This window comes from Bombus vosnesenskii, unplaced genomic scaffold (assembly GCF_011952255.1).
Source record: "Bombus vosnesenskii isolate JDL3184/JDL3185 unplaced genomic scaffold, Bvos_JDL3184-5_v1.1 scf7180000013293, whole genome shotgun sequence".
Taxonomy (NCBI): Eukaryota; Metazoa; Arthropoda; class Insecta; order Hymenoptera; family Apidae; genus Bombus; species Bombus vosnesenskii.
Window position 1 is genome coordinate 1,729,135 of NW_022882944.1, and position 16,666 is coordinate 1,745,800.

Sequence of the window (16,666 nt, forward strand, 5' to 3'; positions counted from 1 at the left end):
GTCAAGTTCACCAGAACACCAAGAATGCGCCAATCACACAACAGACTCAACTACCATGATAAGCAGTGTGAAAGATCTTGGCCACTCTCATGCCAGTTCCGGCTACCAGCTTCCTCTCATGGATCATCCAGAAAGTATACCGCAGACGAGCTATAAAGTTTCTGAAATAGTAAGAAAACGTCAGTATCGAGTGGGCCTAAATCTGTTCAACAAGAAACCAGAAAGAGGAATCAGTTACTTGATCAGAAGAGGATTCTTGGAGAATAGCCCTCAGGGTGTAGCAAGATTTTTGATCAGTAGAAAAGGACTGTCCAAGCAGATGATAGGAGAATATCTTGGAAACCTTCAAAACCCCTTCAACATGGCTGTGCTTGAGTAAGTATCCTGCTATACATTTTTATGTTTTTTCTTTATTTTACTGTAAAGAGAAAAAAGTGAATATGGAGGATAATAGCGCAGTCAGAGAAAGTTAATCTGTTTGTTTATCACAGTGATCGGTGATCGACGTAGCGGAAACACGCAGTTTGGGTTCGTTGCTCGTTATTTATTATAGAAAGTCGTTTTCTCTCTTGTCGCTTTTTAAGAACGCAATTGTTTCGTTTCAGTAGTTGCGTTTGATTCTTTGTCAGTGGCGCAAAGGGTAATTCTGTGAACCACTGTGAAAGAAATACTAGAAATGGCATTGATCTATTTGCCAGTCGTTAGTTTCGCGATTTCGAAAAAAATTTAGGTCAAGGAGGATTGGTAGCATATAACATTACTCGCGGTTATTGTACAAATATCAACGTTCAAGATATTCATATAAGACTTAAGAAAAATATGAGAAATATTTCTTTTATTAGAATACTAAGTTAAACAATTAAAATAATGTTGAATAGAGATATTAACTAATGTTATTCTCAAAGTCTTGATTTGTAAGTCTATGAAAGTGCTATTTTAAAAGTTGTAAGATACAGTGGGAGGTCCATCATGAAACAAAACTAAATTTGAATTCTAATGGACCCTCTTTAGCCTCAGTTAGTGTGACAAACGTGTAACATGAGCCACCGCAACTGGACCACACGGCGAACAGAAAAAGGAACACGTGTTAGCGAACAAAATACTTTAGAATAAATATTGAGTTTAGGATGATTAAGAGTGTGGATTACCGAATAGCAAGATCGAAAATCAGTCAGAAGTCAAGTTTAACATGTACCAGATACATTATAATGTATATGGAATCATCATCAATGAAACTGACAAAAATATGAATAGATTAGCCTCTATTATAGTGTCAGAACCACAAATAAATAATTATACGTATATTCCCGGAAGAACATGAATAAAAGTATAAAAAAGTAATGAAGTAAAACATTTTTGTATCTTCCAGATGCTTCTCCCACGAGCTGGACCTATCAGGAATGCAGGTAGACGTCGCTTTGAGAAAGTTTCAAGCATACTTCCGGATGCCAGGTGAAGCTCAAAAAATAGAACGACTAATGGAGGTGTTCAGCCAACGTTATTGCCACTGCAATCCCGATGTAGTATCCAGGCTACGCTCAGCAGACACTGTCTTTGTATTAGCATTCGCAATAATCATGCTGAACACTGATCTGCACACACCAAACCTGAAACCAGAACGCAGAATGAGGCTGGATGACTTTGTCAAAAACCTCAGAGGCATAGACGATTGTGGAGATATTGACAGAGATATATTGGTTGGAATTTATGAAAGAGTAAAGGAAAACGAATTCAAACCTGGCTCAGATCATGTTTCTCAAGTGATGAAGGTCCAAGCAACAATAGTAGGCAAGAAACCTAACATGGCCTTGCCTCATAGAAGATTAGTTTGCTATTGTAGACTGTATGAGATCCCAGACATCCACAAGAAAGAGAGACCAGGTGTACATCAACGAGAAGTATTTCTCTTCAACGATCTCCTCGTTGTAACAAAGATCCTGAGCAAGAAAAAGAACAGCGTTACTTATACGTTCAGACAAAGCTTTCCACTGTGCGGAATGGTAGCCACGCTGTTTGAAGTTCCTCGTGAGTTTCACGTTCAAATTGTTTTGACTCTTTACAGTTGGAAAATATTTTAACATCTCTTTTCATTAACCTATAAATTAAAGACTGAATTGGTGAGAAGAAATGTACTTTCTTTACGTTTGTTGTAATTAAGAATTATTAGTTTTTATCATCTAAACATTAAGGCATAACTAGTTTTTATTCTAACTAAGATTTTTATTTTTCAGATTATCCGTATGGAATTAGACTCTCCCAGCGCGTGGATGGAAAGGTGTTGGTTACGTTTAACGCGAGGAACGCGCACGACAGGTGCAAGTTTGTGGAGGATCTCAGAGAATCCATCAGCGAAATGGACGAGATGGAAACCTTACGGATTGAGACGGAACTAGAACGACAGAAGAGCAGCAGAAGTGCGAGGGGCGGCGCTGAAAATAGAGACTCTGGAGTGGCAGATGTCGAGATATGTCCTTGCCCGGGGCCCTACTCCGAAAGATCGGAAACTACCGACATAGATACCCAATTAAAACGTTCTGCCCTTAGTAATTCCCTTCTGGACATACATGAACAATGTAAATAGAATTATTCTATATTTTACATTTTCTGTATTAACACATTTGCATACATGTTATATTAATTAAATTATTTATGTAATTCTGCTAATGTATCTGTCGTATTCTAGTTTTTATTATTTTAAAAAGGCAAACAATATTTTTTGATGAAAAATAATATTTGAAATTTTAATGTCTTTTGTATCTTTACTTTTCACAGTTGCTGGTGAAAAACCACAGCGACGTGGAAGCGTGGGCTCACTCGATAGCGGTATGTCGATTTCTTTTCAATCTACATCTGCCAGCTCAATGAGCCAAGGCATTAAACATCCTGGACAAGTTCATCCTATACATCCAGGGGCTACGATCCCTGGTGGTGCTAAGGGACTGGCTCAGCAGCCATCTTTTTTAGGGGGTCTATTCGCCAAACGGGAACGAAAACTTTCACAATCGGAGGAATCCGGCCCGTACAGTCGCACCACGGAAGTGTAATATATCCTTCCGGTGCTACCTAAGAGATAACAGGCCAAAGTGGAAGTTCCACAAGGGGACACGTCCTATATAGTAATATATTAAACACGTAGTATATACTATTCAAACTTCCGTGAGAAAATGTTCTTCGAAATTATGTATCCCTCATATACATAATACACACAAACCTGTATATAATGTTATAGCTTCCATTATAACGCTATTATAGTTATAATATTATTTATGGATTATGTTGACAATATGGAGGATGCCGAATATTCGAGCCTCATTTCCTTGTGAAAGTTTGAACAGCATGTCCTATATGTTTTATATTGCCAAAATGTGAATCAAATGGATGATTCAAATATCGTGCAGTCTCTTTGTCAGATGGAGCGCGTGAACTCTTTCACTTCCCCTTGGCTTTTAAGGAAGCAAAATGGACGCCAACTTTATGCGTGATTAAAGAGGCCAATGCATCTTGAAGATAAAGGTGAGAAGACAAGTTATCCCATAACTAATTGGGATCTGAAAATGCACTTTGGGAAGTGACACAATGAAGATGAAAAAAGAAAAAGTAAAAAGAAGAGAATAAGAAGAGACAATTGAATAGGCGATGTAAATTTATTGGATTGGGCAGGATCCAATCGCGATCACTCGAGACAAAGGAAACAAATTTGGCAAGATGGCGCGTTGAAGTAGTCTCTATAGGAGCGCATGTATAGTATTTATTCATCCAAAAATGAAAAAAAAAATAACACGTCGATTCACTTTTTCTTATGATATTTATAATAATTTCCAATGGAGAGCGATGCGATCCTCTCAACGCATGTAGATAATCGTTCCGTTGATCGCATAGACCCCATAAACCGGTTTTTCAACTAAAAGTCACGTGACTCAACAAAAAAAATCTTATCACCTCGAAAAGAAAAAGATATGATCGGTTTATGGGAAGAGAATGGCTCTAGTGTAATATCGTGTTTTTTTTTTTTGCAAGTATCGACGTAGCTATACTTGAACAGTTGTACATAATAGGTATATGATAGATATATAACGGCAATTGTATGATTACAATGATGATGATGATAATTCTGTAACAAAAAACATGAACCGTAGCCTAAGGAAACCGATAAGCAATCCCCTTCTTGATATTAGGTGCATGTCGATGTCTAACAAATTTTTAATATCTCATCAATGAAAAAAAAAGTAATAAATCGTTTGGATCGTAGCAATCTTTGTAAGTATTAACATTTTAAAAAAAAGGAAGAAGAAGAAGAAGTTACAGAGAAGCGTTTTTTCGTTGTTGAGGTACATTCTCATAATCTTCTGCAAATCGTAGTTCTGCTTGTGTGTTCAGAATCGAGCAGTTTTTTTCTCCGAAACAGCGTACTAATGAGAAAATTCAATTAACCAAATTAGTTGGTTTCTCGTCTCGTAGCACGTGTAGCTAACTCTCAGCGTCATCTTAAACGAATGCTATAAGGATCAATGAATGGAAGAGGACAACTTGTATGCCTTATGTAACAACTGCCACAACTTATCATCAAGAGATGAGAAACTGACTAATAATCTTATCAATTATTAAAGAGATAGACAACCTTTTTAAAGGGCTGCAGAATTACATTTGGAAAAGTAAAATAACTTGTACATATATATATTACCAGCGATCACAATACCAATTAATAGCAATTAAAAAAATGGATTGTCCGATTAATTTCGATTCGAAGTGATTAATCAGTGAAATTTGATACACTGTACATTATTATAATACGTTTCGAACTTTGGGAGTTTCATTGTAATTAACGTCATGATGTAATGTACGCACGCATTACCAGTTTTTGTATAAACATTGAAATTTATTTTCGTAGTTCTCTTTAATAATAACCTTGAGATTCAAGTGATTCTAACACTTTTTGCACTTCTGATCGATAAGCACTCTAACGTCTGTTTCCAAATTATATTTCCTTAATCGTGTAATTTGAATCCTTCAGCTGTCACAGAAATAGATCTTCTTTAGAGAAGCAGCTTATTTTTCTGAGCATACAATTTCATAAGGAGATACACTCACATATTTCAGATTAAAAGTAATAGATTTACTAAGGACTAAAAGTTTTGCTACATTTTATCTCTTATAGTGATTTGTGAGAGTATTTGAACATTTACCATAGAAAACTTTAACATATATATGTATTATGTATTTGTTTCACATTTGCTCAATATAATCGTGATAGTCTGGTCTCATTACAGCACCAATAAAATTTCAAAATATTTCATATACAGATGTAATATGACCATAAAAGGCATCTACAAGTGTTTGAATACTCTTACACTATACATAAACTCTGACTGCTATCACAAGTTTCTCAATCTAAATGTCTATTGTTCTCCAAAGTAAACAGAGAAAGAGGCTGTAATGATCGCATAGGTTCTAACTAATTATAAAACTGGAAAATAGCTATTCACGTTGTCGAGATGAGAATATAGGTCTTACAAAGACGTGTATTGTTATAGGAAAAGATATAGCGAGATTATAAAATCTAAAAAAATAAAAAATAAATAAAATAAATAAGATAAAAAATTTTCAAGAAACTAAACAATAATTTGAGACATATGGAGAAAGAGAAGGAATTAAAAGCCTCATTCAATATATCATAGAATAATATGGAACTGTTCTCCTTTTATAGAACATTTATGAAAAATTGTGTATAGCATAAAATTTGAAAGGTAAATTCTAAACATATGCAGTTTGCTATTTTTCACATAATGCATATATAAAAAAATTTTATACATCACTAATGACTAAACTACGAATTTTTATGTATTTATGGAAATTCTGAAAATGAAGGAATGTACAAAATGGATGTAACATGCAAAAATATACAAAATATCTAAAGTAAAGTACTCGAGTGAAACAAATCTTTGCTTAGATTCCATTTCTATAATTGTGTTCATAAAAATATAAAACATAAAAATCCGTAATCTATTAATGACTTTCACGGCCTGAGATTCGAGGTACTTCTATAAAATGCGTACAACGTTGGACGCAATTACATCAATCGATGTCGCTAATTGATAATTAAATTTATAACCTCGCTATATCTCTTCCGCCAAGTATATATGCGTCGTTTACAGCTGAAGGAAACAAAAACCGAGAGAACTCGAACGTAACTATGAATAGTTGGCAAAGTGTTCATCCTAATTGTACATAGGCTCCCATGGATCCGTAACAAGTCCGTAGTCTTCAGCGTTATTAATTCTAGTCTTTCTCATCAGGAGAGTTCTCCGGTTACGCTGTAATGTTTGCGAGGGAGAGAGCGAAAGAGAGAGAGAGAAAATAATTCCATAAAACTTTGTCAGAAAAACTTTGATGTAGTTCTTAAGAATGTGGTTTACAATAAAAAGTGTGAGGTCAGTCTAATATAACAAAGGATCGCGTCAATTTGCGTGAACGATGAAACAAATGCTCGTTCAGATTCCCGAAATTTAAAAAATGAAAAGAAAGATGATCAATATACGGAAATTCTTCTGTGATAAACTTCTTACGAATGAAAAAAAAAATAAGAAAAGACTGATTAGAAAGACCATCTTCTAAGTCGCCGTATCTACAAGAAAATTCATGAAAAACTAAAAAAGAAAGATGAAATAAGCATCATAAAAGCTCTCACGAATGATCCTATAAATGATTGATTCCTATAAATCGTATGCGTAGTCATTTTTATTTAGAAACGACGAAGACGGACATCAACATCCGTTTTTTGGACGGAGACGAGGAGAACATTAGATTTTTTGATTGTTTGTAGTCATACTGTTTTTCAAATTCTGTCCCTTATGTACAATCATCCTACATCTTACGACATCATTAAGCAATTTAACTGGATTATATGGAAGTTTTCTTGCACGATCTCATACATATACATTATATTTATATAATAAGCGAAAGATATAAATTTCAGCCTGGCTCTTAATAAAACTAGTGGGTACCAAAGTAGACACTATGACAGTATAAAGTTTCATTAGGATGATTTACTTAGATACAGAAAATAAAGAAAGAAAAAAAGCAGTTTGGCGATGATGAGAATAAGTAGTAAACAATGATCATGCAACATTAAAGCAATACAACATTGTGTAACATCATTACCATGAATTATTCACGAATTTACGGTGACTAGATTTAATCAAATTTGACGCGATCTTCGAAAAATGACGACATGCAAAAAAAAACGGTGTCGATAAACGCATTTGATGAAAAAAAAATATTTGATGAGAAAGTAAGTAACTACGTTATTAATTTAGAAATAACAATCGCTCCCCGTGCGAAAGTATCGCCTCCTTTGTTAATCTAACGAACGCTGTATGCACATTGTGTTAATAAAGAACTATGAGTCTGAAACGTAACTCTAACCAACTTCACTCTTATAAAATGAAACATAACATAAATAACCATCGGGGAGAAAATAGAATATAACATTTCTTGTTGTTTATTATACTAAGTAATCGATATATTTAGCAATTTCAATCAGTTTGTATACATTCTTTCATTTTTTTTGTAAAAGTTCACTTCTTTCTCAGCACAGTGTGAATAATTAAAAATGAATACCGTTTTTAAAAATTGTAAGGCATTTTATACTTGTTTGGATGTTTTGTATCTGTATCGTATTTGTAAAACCAATCACTGATTAGATTATCAAAGTGATCGAAACGACTAATTTTAAGCTTCATTTATTTGAATCTAGAGCTAACTTATATAACATTAAAAAAAGGAAAATTATTCTAAAATAATAAGAACAGATAAACAACAAAGAAAGTTAATGTTTCCTTCGTTTGTCGCGATCGTCTCTCCGTTGTTCCCGCTCGTCTTTGCGTTTTGTTGTTGTGGTAGTAGAACTGCTCGCACGCTTGGCTTGCTTCAAGAACTGATCCAAACCAAAAGGATCTTCCTCATCCTTCTCGAACTGTACTGGTCCTGAGCGTGTCGTTGATCTATCAGTTCCGCTGAATTCCTTATCCGGAACAAATCTAAAATTACAATAGAAACATGTTGATATAAGAACACTTATTCCAAAAACATTTTTCTTCTCTATAACTTCTTAAACATCTTTAAAAATTCTTGTCAAGTTAATTAATTGAAACACAATACATTGATATAATTGTATTAAAATAATCAAACAAATACCTGTTCGTTTTAACAAGCTTTTCCAAATCATCTCCGTAAGTATCTTTATCAATATTTTTACTAGGACGGTATATATGAGAGCCGATAGAGTTAGAATCTTTCCAGGGCTTATCATAAACATTATATTCGTCATCATGCCCGTAACCACTATCCATTCCTTTGCTAGTGTTGAACAATCTTTGGTCAAACTGTGCTTCTCCAGTATTAGGAATACTCTTTGCTGGTAAACCGAGTGCAATCTGTTCACTGATGTCGCGTTCTCGTTCACGTTGCAATCTAGAACGCTTATCAGGTGCAGCACGCGCCAAATTCCGCTCTCGAGCACGGTCCTTGTGTCGTTCTTGCCTGAGTTGATCTCTTTCCCGCGACTCCTCCGATTTTTCTATGTAATATCAAAAAACACGACACTATTAAACACTGTATTACGATATAACACGATATTAAATGTATTCTAAATACTTAAAAATAGTCAAGATTATAGATGATTTTGTATGATTATGTAAGTGCACAGAATGCATATACGAACCCATTGCTGCTGATTTTAAACCAGCACGTTCTTCCCTAGCTTTCTGCGCTAGTTGTCTCAGATGGTCCTCTTTTTTCTCTTTTTCCTTCTGGGCAAGTTTCTTCTCAAGCTGTGCTCGCATTTCTACCGCCTCTCGAGCTTTCCTATCTGCTATATAAAGAGCCTCAGCCAGCTTAGCAAAGTTCTCATTTATGTGAACCTGTTGCAACCCACGACCGTCTGCAGCTAGTCGTTTATCGAGCGGGATCGTGTATCCCTGAAAAAATCTTCATTAGTAAAATATCAATCAATTACGAACTAAAAAAACCTATTTACTTTCGCATTTTTCCAGTTACTAATACAGGGCGGTATTTTCCACTCCTTCTGTTCTTTTACTGTTACTTTCCGCGTAGGCGAGTGCATCACAGGCGCTGGCGGTGATGGAGGACCTCGTGGTATTTTTTTATTAATTCTACAATTAAAAGATACTATATTATTCACAACATAGTTAACATAACTTATATTTAAAATATAATTTATTTGGTGCTTAGTCCCAAGAAAATTCATAATGTTGAAACTCACTTGAATTTTGGTGGTTCTAAAGGATCTATCTGAGCCTCCACCATTCTAATAACCCTTTGTTTAGCCCCAGAATTAAATGATTGTCCTTGTTGGGAAGGTGTATATCGAATGTATTGCGCAGGAGCTTGTTTCTCCGCGCATCTTACTGGCATTGCTGCAGCTATCTTTGATCTTGTTATCTTCTCTAAAGCCTTCTTAGTTTTTTCTGTGAGTTCATCAATTTCTTCATTGGGTGGACGTTGCAAACTAGGATCTTCCTCACTTGTAATTTCTGAAGGTAATAAGTCACTCAGTTTGCTGTACACGATCTATAAGAGAACATAATATAAGCAAAAATAAACCAAATGCAAATGTTTACGCAATTAAATAGTATTATTGATGTAAATTAAATTACCTTATCCTTAGAGTGGCCTTGTCTAGCAACAACATCATATTTCACTTTTCCTTGAGCATCAAGCTGTACTGCTAAAGCATTACTAGTGGTTTCTTTTCCCTTCATTCCCATCCCAAGTGGATATTGGGCTACATGAATCTCTGGGAATGCTCCACCATCTCCAAAATCCTGCACAGTTAATATGAATCTTTAGAGACTTATATAAACAATTCGAAATGAAAAATACAAAAACATTCATTTATTGTACACATCCAGCACTGGATATTATTGCATATCATATTATTATATACAAATACACTATATTTATTATAGATAAATAGAGGATTATACTTAGTTAGTTATAAAATCACTTACTTCTGGATTTCTTGGTACAAATCCTTTACGTTGGCCATATGGTGGAGCAGTAACAACAGCTTTGACAAGAGCAGATACAGGTCTCTGTCGTAATTTCTGTTCCCTTGCTTCATCTTCTCTATCCCACACGACCTGAGATGGTGTAGGTAATAAGCTATAACAGAAACACTTTATAAATATTCTTATGAATTAAAATACAAATAAATATAAGTAATACACGCAAAAATATAAAAAACATTTGCAAACAGCGAATAACTACAATAATCACACAAATTCAGATACAGTTGCGTCATTTGCTTTGTTTAACAAGTACGCGTCAGGTTATATCAAAATACGCAAAATATATCAAAATACATGACTCAGAAAATTCTATATTATACTGCACCGTATAATACAAAAATGATATAATTCGGTATTCTACACGTAATAAGAAAATAATTATAGAATAATTATCAAAATCTAACCTTGCTAACGACATTTTGTTAATAACAAAATGTAATAATCCCACCTATAACTGATATACTAATCACAAAGCGTTGCAATCTAGTAGGTACATCGATATGTAAATATATACTCTTTCAGCTAATGCTTCGATTCGTTGAATAAAATCTGTAAATCTTTATACATGTATTTCGTAGATTAAAAGGAATTTAATAAGAAAGTTGTCTAATTCGGAAGACATAATCACAAAAGTTCACAAATTAATCCTTTTAGTTATCTTTCTTGTGGACGCTGAAACACTATCACCACGTAGCGGTGAAAAGGTGGAACTAATCGTTATTGCTATGCTTGTATACACATCTATGTATACACTATTAGTCGCATCTATTGTGCTCCCTTGTCCGTATCGAGTATATGTTTATATTTTTGTCGCACGCTATTGCTATCCTTGTTTATGGACAAGTCGTGTGCTGCTATCTACTAGATACGGAAGTAACAACAATTTAAAAAATTATGGATAGATGGTAAAGACAAACAAGACTTAAGACAAAAAATAATTATATTCTTTCGATGAAGACAAATATCTTCATTTCTAAAATCTCAACAATACTAGAATCAAACCTTCTATAAAGGAAGTAGCATATTATATAAAGTATTGTACAAAAAATTTTTTGTTGGAAAAAGATGTTTTATTTGTACGTTATACATAGATTAATCTAGAGTAATCACAGCCAAGATGTAAAACAATATGAAAAGAACTATTCACATTACTTCTACTTAATCAATGAATTGCGAATTTTTATGCAAATTGGTATTTTTATAAATAATAAAAATAATACATATTATACTTTAATTATTTTGTATATTTTTGCACATTATGTGCGTTTTTGTAATTTTAAATTTTTTAAAAATGCATAAAAATCCGCAGTCTATTAATTAACATTCCATATATTCCTCATGTTGATCAATCATTGAGTAAATTCTCGATAAAATATCGCCACATCTACCTTCCACTTTGATTTCCGCGAGATCGTCTGCTCTGGTTTTTCCAATATTCACTATAGCTATTGGCTTTCTAGCATGGCTAGCTTGCAACGCGATTCGATAGCCAGAAAACGTAGTAAGTGTTGTACCCAAAATTAGTAGAGAATCTGAATGCTCAACATTATATCTGACACTTTCTACAATTTGACGTGGGACATTGTCCCCAAAGAAGATCATGTCTGGCTTAAGAACACCACCACAATTTCCACATGGTGGAATTTTAAATCTTTCTACTTGCTCCTGAATTAAAATGAATCATTTAAATCAAAATTTCTTAGGTTATCCCTGAACTTCTTAAATTATTTATAACATTTACTTGCGATATATCCACATCTCCATCGGGTCTTATCATTTCACTAGTCCCTGCCATGTTTGGATTCATTCTATCTAAGATTTCTTGCAATTGATATCTACATATTCTTTCATTACAGTTGAGACACATTACTTTAAATGCTGTCCCATGTAACTCTATCACTTTTTTGCTGCCTGCTTTTGTGTGCAAGTTGTCAACATTTTGTGTAACGATACATCTTATTTTGTTATGATCCTCTAATTTTTTTAGTATTTCATGCACAATATTTGCTTTAACAGAAGAAAATCTATGAAATGAATGTTTTAAAATTATTACAAACTTTTGCATATCATTTTATAATTGTAGTTCTAATCAAGAAAAATTACAACCTAGGCCAACCTATATAATTTCGAGCCCAATATCGCCTTCTAATCTCAGCGCTGTTACAAAAGTCTTTGTAAAGAACTGGTCTGCGATTGCTTCTTGCATAAAGGCCAACACCTTCGGATCTATAATCAGGAATACCACTCTCTGTGGATACTCCTGCTCCTGTTAATATGCACATATTACTGTGACTATTGATAAAACCCTTTAACATCAACAAATCTCTGTCTTTCACAGGTCCACATTTCGGGACAAATGCAAAATCTGATGTATATGATCTATCTTTAATAATAATAATTCATATTATATATTGATAAAAATCAATGAATACTATAAATAAATATCATAATAATATAATACAATAATAACATTCTAAATAAATACAAATATTGGAACAAGAAAAAAACTCACATAATAATATTCCTATTGTATTAACAGTCTTACATGACTTTACACATATAACATTTATTTTAAACATCTTTTATGTTTATAACAGTTATGTTAAAAATATGAGAATATTGTACAATTTTATTTAAGGTTACTTTTTTATCTCATCATAGTATTTTCGCCTGTGATGTAATCTTTTCATATCAAAATGATTACCAAAAACGTCACATGCTATAACTAAAACAATCTTCAAAAAATCAGTCAAAAATATCATTCCAACAATGAAATAAAACTTTAAAATAGAGCTAAACATTTAAAAAAGACAATCGCTTGGAAAAAAGGAAAATCCTTATATAAATATATGAATTTAAGTAAATTTTTGAGTCATTCTTAGATTGTTCTAGACCAACTTAACATTAAATAAAGAACGGTATTTAAATATCAATGAATTAGATATATTCTTAAATTTAATAGCTTTGAGCATTTTTTAATTGATTTTTAAATGAACTTGCAATTTTCAAAGAGAATTAAAAAATTTATGGAAAAAATTTATATTTTTTTCGAAAGTTATGAAATGAAAATCCCTATATTATTGAATCTGAACATCGGCTACTTGACATACTGTATTATTCAGACAGTTGAAGCCATTGATAGAAGCTTGCATGCTGAGACGATACGTTTATTATTTCGCGAATTTTGATTATTATCTAGTGAAATGGCAGCGATTAGTTTGTTAAATCCCAAAGCTGAGTTTGCTAGAGCTGCTCAGGCTTTGGCTGTCAATATATCGGCCGCAAAAGGAATTCAAGATGTGATGAGAACGAATCTTGGGCCGAAAGGCACCATGAAGATGTATGTATACTTATTCTCACGTGCTAATTTAACAATTTATCATTTACCTAATAAATTAAAGTGAAGTATTAAAATTATGAGTATAAAATTACGAAAATTATTTTGTATTTCATACTTTCCACTACTGTTTGCTTGTTACATTAAAACATTGCAGTTAAGTATATTATCCTTATTAGGTAAGATCGATATGTCCGTGAAATCTCTGGTGGACAAGGAAAGGAGTATAAATCAAACTATAATTGACAGAATGATCTAATATTTTCTACATTTTCTATATTACTGTTTTTGTTTATGGTTCTAATAGCATAAATCAATTTCACTTCTTTCCCGTTCTTCTAACTAAGTTGCTAATAGTATATCCAAAATCTAATACCTAATTTTACATTGCATTTTGAATATTATATGTGCTTTTCTGCAAAACTAATAATTCTGACTTATACTATTTTGTTATCTTACCAGAGAAATAACAATCTGAAAACTCAATTATGGAAATTAATAACTCAATTCTTTGTATATACAATTGATCACCAAATCATTTTTTGAAATTCAATAATACAAAATTTTTCAAGGTTGGTGTCTGGAGCAGGTGATATTAAAATCACAAAAGATGGAAATGTATTATTGCATGAAATGCAAATCCAACATCCAACAGCATCTCTGATTGCTAGAGCATCCACTGCTCAAGACGATATTACTGGGGATGGCACAACTAGCACAGTATTAGTCATTGGAGAGCTTCTAAAACAAGCTGATATTTATATATCCGAGGGTCTTCATCCTAGAATGCTCACAGAAGGTTTTGAACTAGCTAGAGTAAAAACTTTGGAAGTATTAGACTCCTTGAAGATTCTGATTGAGCCCACAAAGGAAAATCTAATGAGCATTGCTAGAACATCGCTTAGAACTAAAGTCCACCCTACTGTAGCTGACAAACTAACAGAAGTCTGTGTGGATGCAATTTTGACTATTAGACAGAAAGATCAAGAAATCGATCTCCATATGGTTGAATTAATGGAAATGCAGCATAGAACTGCAGCAGATACTAACTTAGTTCGTGGTATTGTAACTGACCATGGATCTAGACATCCAGATATGCCTAAGAGAGTAGAGAATGCTTACATACTAACTTGCAATGTTAGTCTGGAATATGAAAAGAGTGAGGTAAATGAAGTGATTTAGGAAAAGAATCAATCATTTCTGTAAAATATAAATATTTCCCTCCTTTAAATAATGAAATTGTATTTATTATGAAGGTGAATAGTGGGTTCTTTTACAAAACTGCTGAAGAGCGCGAGAAATTGGTAGCTGCAGAACGTGAATTCATCGATAATCGGGTAAGAAAAATAATCGAACTAAAAAAGAAATTATGTGACGGAACGGACAAGTCGTTCGTCGTCATAAATCAGAAAGGCATTGATCCACCATCCTTGGATATGCTTGCCCGGGAAAATATTTTGGCTTTGCGCAGAGCAAAACGTAGAAATATGGAACGTTTAGCACTGGCCTGTGGTGGAACAGCTATGAATTCCTTTGATGACTTAACAGAAGAACACTTAGGATGGGCCGGACTTGTATACGAACATGTATTGGTAAGTAATTTTTAAGTAATGCAATATCTAGATCATTACATTTTACACAAAATGAAAAACATACTCTTTTATCTTTTTTATAGGGAGAGACAAAATATACATTTATTGAAGAATGCAAGAAACCGAATTCCGTAACAATCCTGCTAAAGGTAGGATAATAAATTTAATTTCCTAAATTTGTATGATCTTTTTTAATTTTCAATAACTTCAATCAACTTGATAATTTGTAGGGCCCAAATAAATACACTTTAGAGCAATTGAAAGACGCTGTAAGAGATGGTCTAAGAGCTATTAAAAATGCTATTGATGATCGCGCGGTTATTCCTGGTGCTGGTGCTTTCGAAGTAGCTGCTAGTCAAGTACTCCATCAGTATAAAGAAAAAGTGAAAGGAAAACAACGCTTGGGTGTACAAGCTTATGCAGAAGCTTTACTCGTCATTCCAAAAACTCTTGGTAAATAAGATATTTCAAACTAGTAATTGTCTTTCAAAAATTATTTCGTTTCATATGTCTTAATATTTATTTTTTTATCCATCTAGCTGTAAATAGTGGATTTGATGCACAGGATACAATTGTTAAGTTATTAGAAGAAAGGTCTACATTAGGTGAAGCGGTAGGATTAGATATTTCTTCAGGTGAAGCATTGAAACCCACGGATGCTGGTATTTATGATAATTACAATGTGAAGAAACAAATTATTAATTCATGGTAAATATATTTATAAAATCTTGTTTAGATTGAAATTTGACAGTATCATATCTTTTTTCAAATACGTATTAACTTTTATTTATAGCACAATTATTGCCAGTAATCTCCTTCTGGTTGATGAAATTATGAGGGCAGGATTATCGTCTCTGAAAGGTTAAATCACACGGATCGAACGCTTCATAACTTTATGGTTCTTTCATCTAATTTAAATATTGTATTTGCACGATCTCTATTGAACCTTCTGCATAATTTCTATGTTTTTATATGCTTTTAAATAACAAAAGAATTGCACAGCGTAATAAATAAAAATGCTACTTTTAAATTAAAAAATTCGGAAATGATAAAAACGTTTATTATTTGTGAAATTTCCATCACTGATAGAGATATATATGATCTCGAATTGCAAAATGGTAGTTTCGAATACAACTTTGTACAATTAATGATTTAAATAAAAAAGAATGAAATAATCCTTTGTATAAATATCATTTTCACGGTGACGTATATTTAGACTTTGATTACTACGTTGTGAAGAATGTAAAATAGAAATGATGACCACTGTTATTATAAAAATCAAAAATATTTATGTGTAGTTCTATATTTACAATCTCACGATATTTACAATTTTTCTTGTAAATTAAACTACTTACAGGACACTCAGTCTTGTATTTTCATCTTACATTCGATGTTAAATGATTAATTTTAAAATTCGAGCACAGAACTCAGTGCAACAAAAGCCTTACATATTTTATTAACACGTAAAATTCTTATTTACCGATACTTTTCTAAAGCAAGAACTAAGTTTTATCAAAATAAGTTAATAAGTAAATACTTTATTATTATTATTATTATTACCACCGATAACGATTTTTCAGCATCGATAAACGTTAAATCTTACGTGTCAAATCTTAATTAATTTTTTTTAAAATTAATTTATCATTTAA

The 16,666-nt window shown here is 32.9% G+C and overlaps 4 protein-coding genes across 9 annotated transcripts in view; 2 read left to right on the plus strand and 2 right to left on the minus strand.

Moving 5' to 3' along the window:
• The window catches only part of LOC117232715 (IQ motif and SEC7 domain-containing protein 2), a 143,047-nt gene extending 136,403 nt beyond the window's left edge, over window positions 1-6,644 (plus strand). For 4 of the 5 annotated variants that reach the window (XM_033492291.1, XM_033492293.1, XM_033492296.1 and 1 more), the window contains 4 exons: window positions 2-375; window positions 1,370-2,025; window positions 2,232-2,573; window positions 2,773-6,644. In XM_033492291.1, coding sequence (XP_033348182.1) covers window positions 2-375; window positions 1,370-2,025; window positions 2,232-2,573; window positions 2,773-3,044 — 1,644 coding nt within the window. In that variant the 3' untranslated portion in view covers window positions 3,045-6,644. The remainder of the gene's footprint in view (window position 1; window positions 376-1,369; window positions 2,026-2,231; window positions 2,574-2,772) is intronic. The other variant, XM_033492294.1, reaches the window with a different exon arrangement.
• An 847-nt stretch (window positions 6,645-7,491) lies between these two features.
• On the minus strand, window positions 7,492-10,783 carry LOC117232716 (puff-specific protein Bx42). Its single transcript, XM_033492297.1, has 8 exons — window positions 10,493-10,783; window positions 10,029-10,182; window positions 9,675-9,842; window positions 9,281-9,588; window positions 9,035-9,170; window positions 8,720-8,975; window positions 8,194-8,575; window positions 7,492-8,036 (listed from the first exon to the last, which is right to left on the minus strand). The coding sequence occupies exons 1-8, from the start codon at window positions 10,504-10,506 to the stop codon at window positions 7,826-7,828; spliced, it is 1,629 nt and encodes a 542-aa protein (XP_033348188.1). The 5' UTR covers window positions 10,507-10,783; the 3' UTR covers window positions 7,492-7,825.
• A 564-nt stretch (window positions 10,784-11,347) lies between these two features.
• LOC117232718 (NAD-dependent protein deacylase Sirt4) lies at window positions 11,348-12,847 on the minus strand. 2 transcript variants are annotated; one of them, XM_033492299.1, is made up of 4 exons: window positions 12,601-12,847; window positions 12,195-12,471; window positions 11,830-12,112; window positions 11,348-11,753 (listed from the first exon to the last, which is right to left on the minus strand). In XM_033492299.1, the coding sequence occupies exons 1-4, from the start codon at window positions 12,665-12,667 to the stop codon at window positions 11,406-11,408; spliced, it is 975 nt and encodes a 324-aa protein (XP_033348190.1). In that variant the 5' UTR covers window positions 12,668-12,847; the 3' UTR covers window positions 11,348-11,405. The 2 variants fall into 2 exon arrangements, with proteins under 2 accessions (XP_033348190.1, XP_033348191.1); XM_033492300.1 differs by having other exon boundaries at window positions 12,195-12,467; window positions 12,601-12,846.
• A 335-nt stretch (window positions 12,848-13,182) lies between these two features.
• Window positions 13,183-16,306, plus strand: LOC117232717 (T-complex protein 1 subunit zeta). The gene is made up of 7 exons (XM_033492298.1): window positions 13,183-13,428; window positions 13,998-14,589; window positions 14,682-15,017; window positions 15,101-15,166; window positions 15,248-15,470; window positions 15,557-15,725; window positions 15,811-16,306. Exons 1-7 carry the CDS (start codon window positions 13,292-13,294, stop codon window positions 15,881-15,883), a joined length of 1,596 nt encoding a protein of 531 aa, XP_033348189.1. The 5' UTR covers window positions 13,183-13,291; the 3' UTR covers window positions 15,884-16,306.
• The last annotated feature ends 360 nt before the right edge of the window (window positions 16,307-16,666 follow it).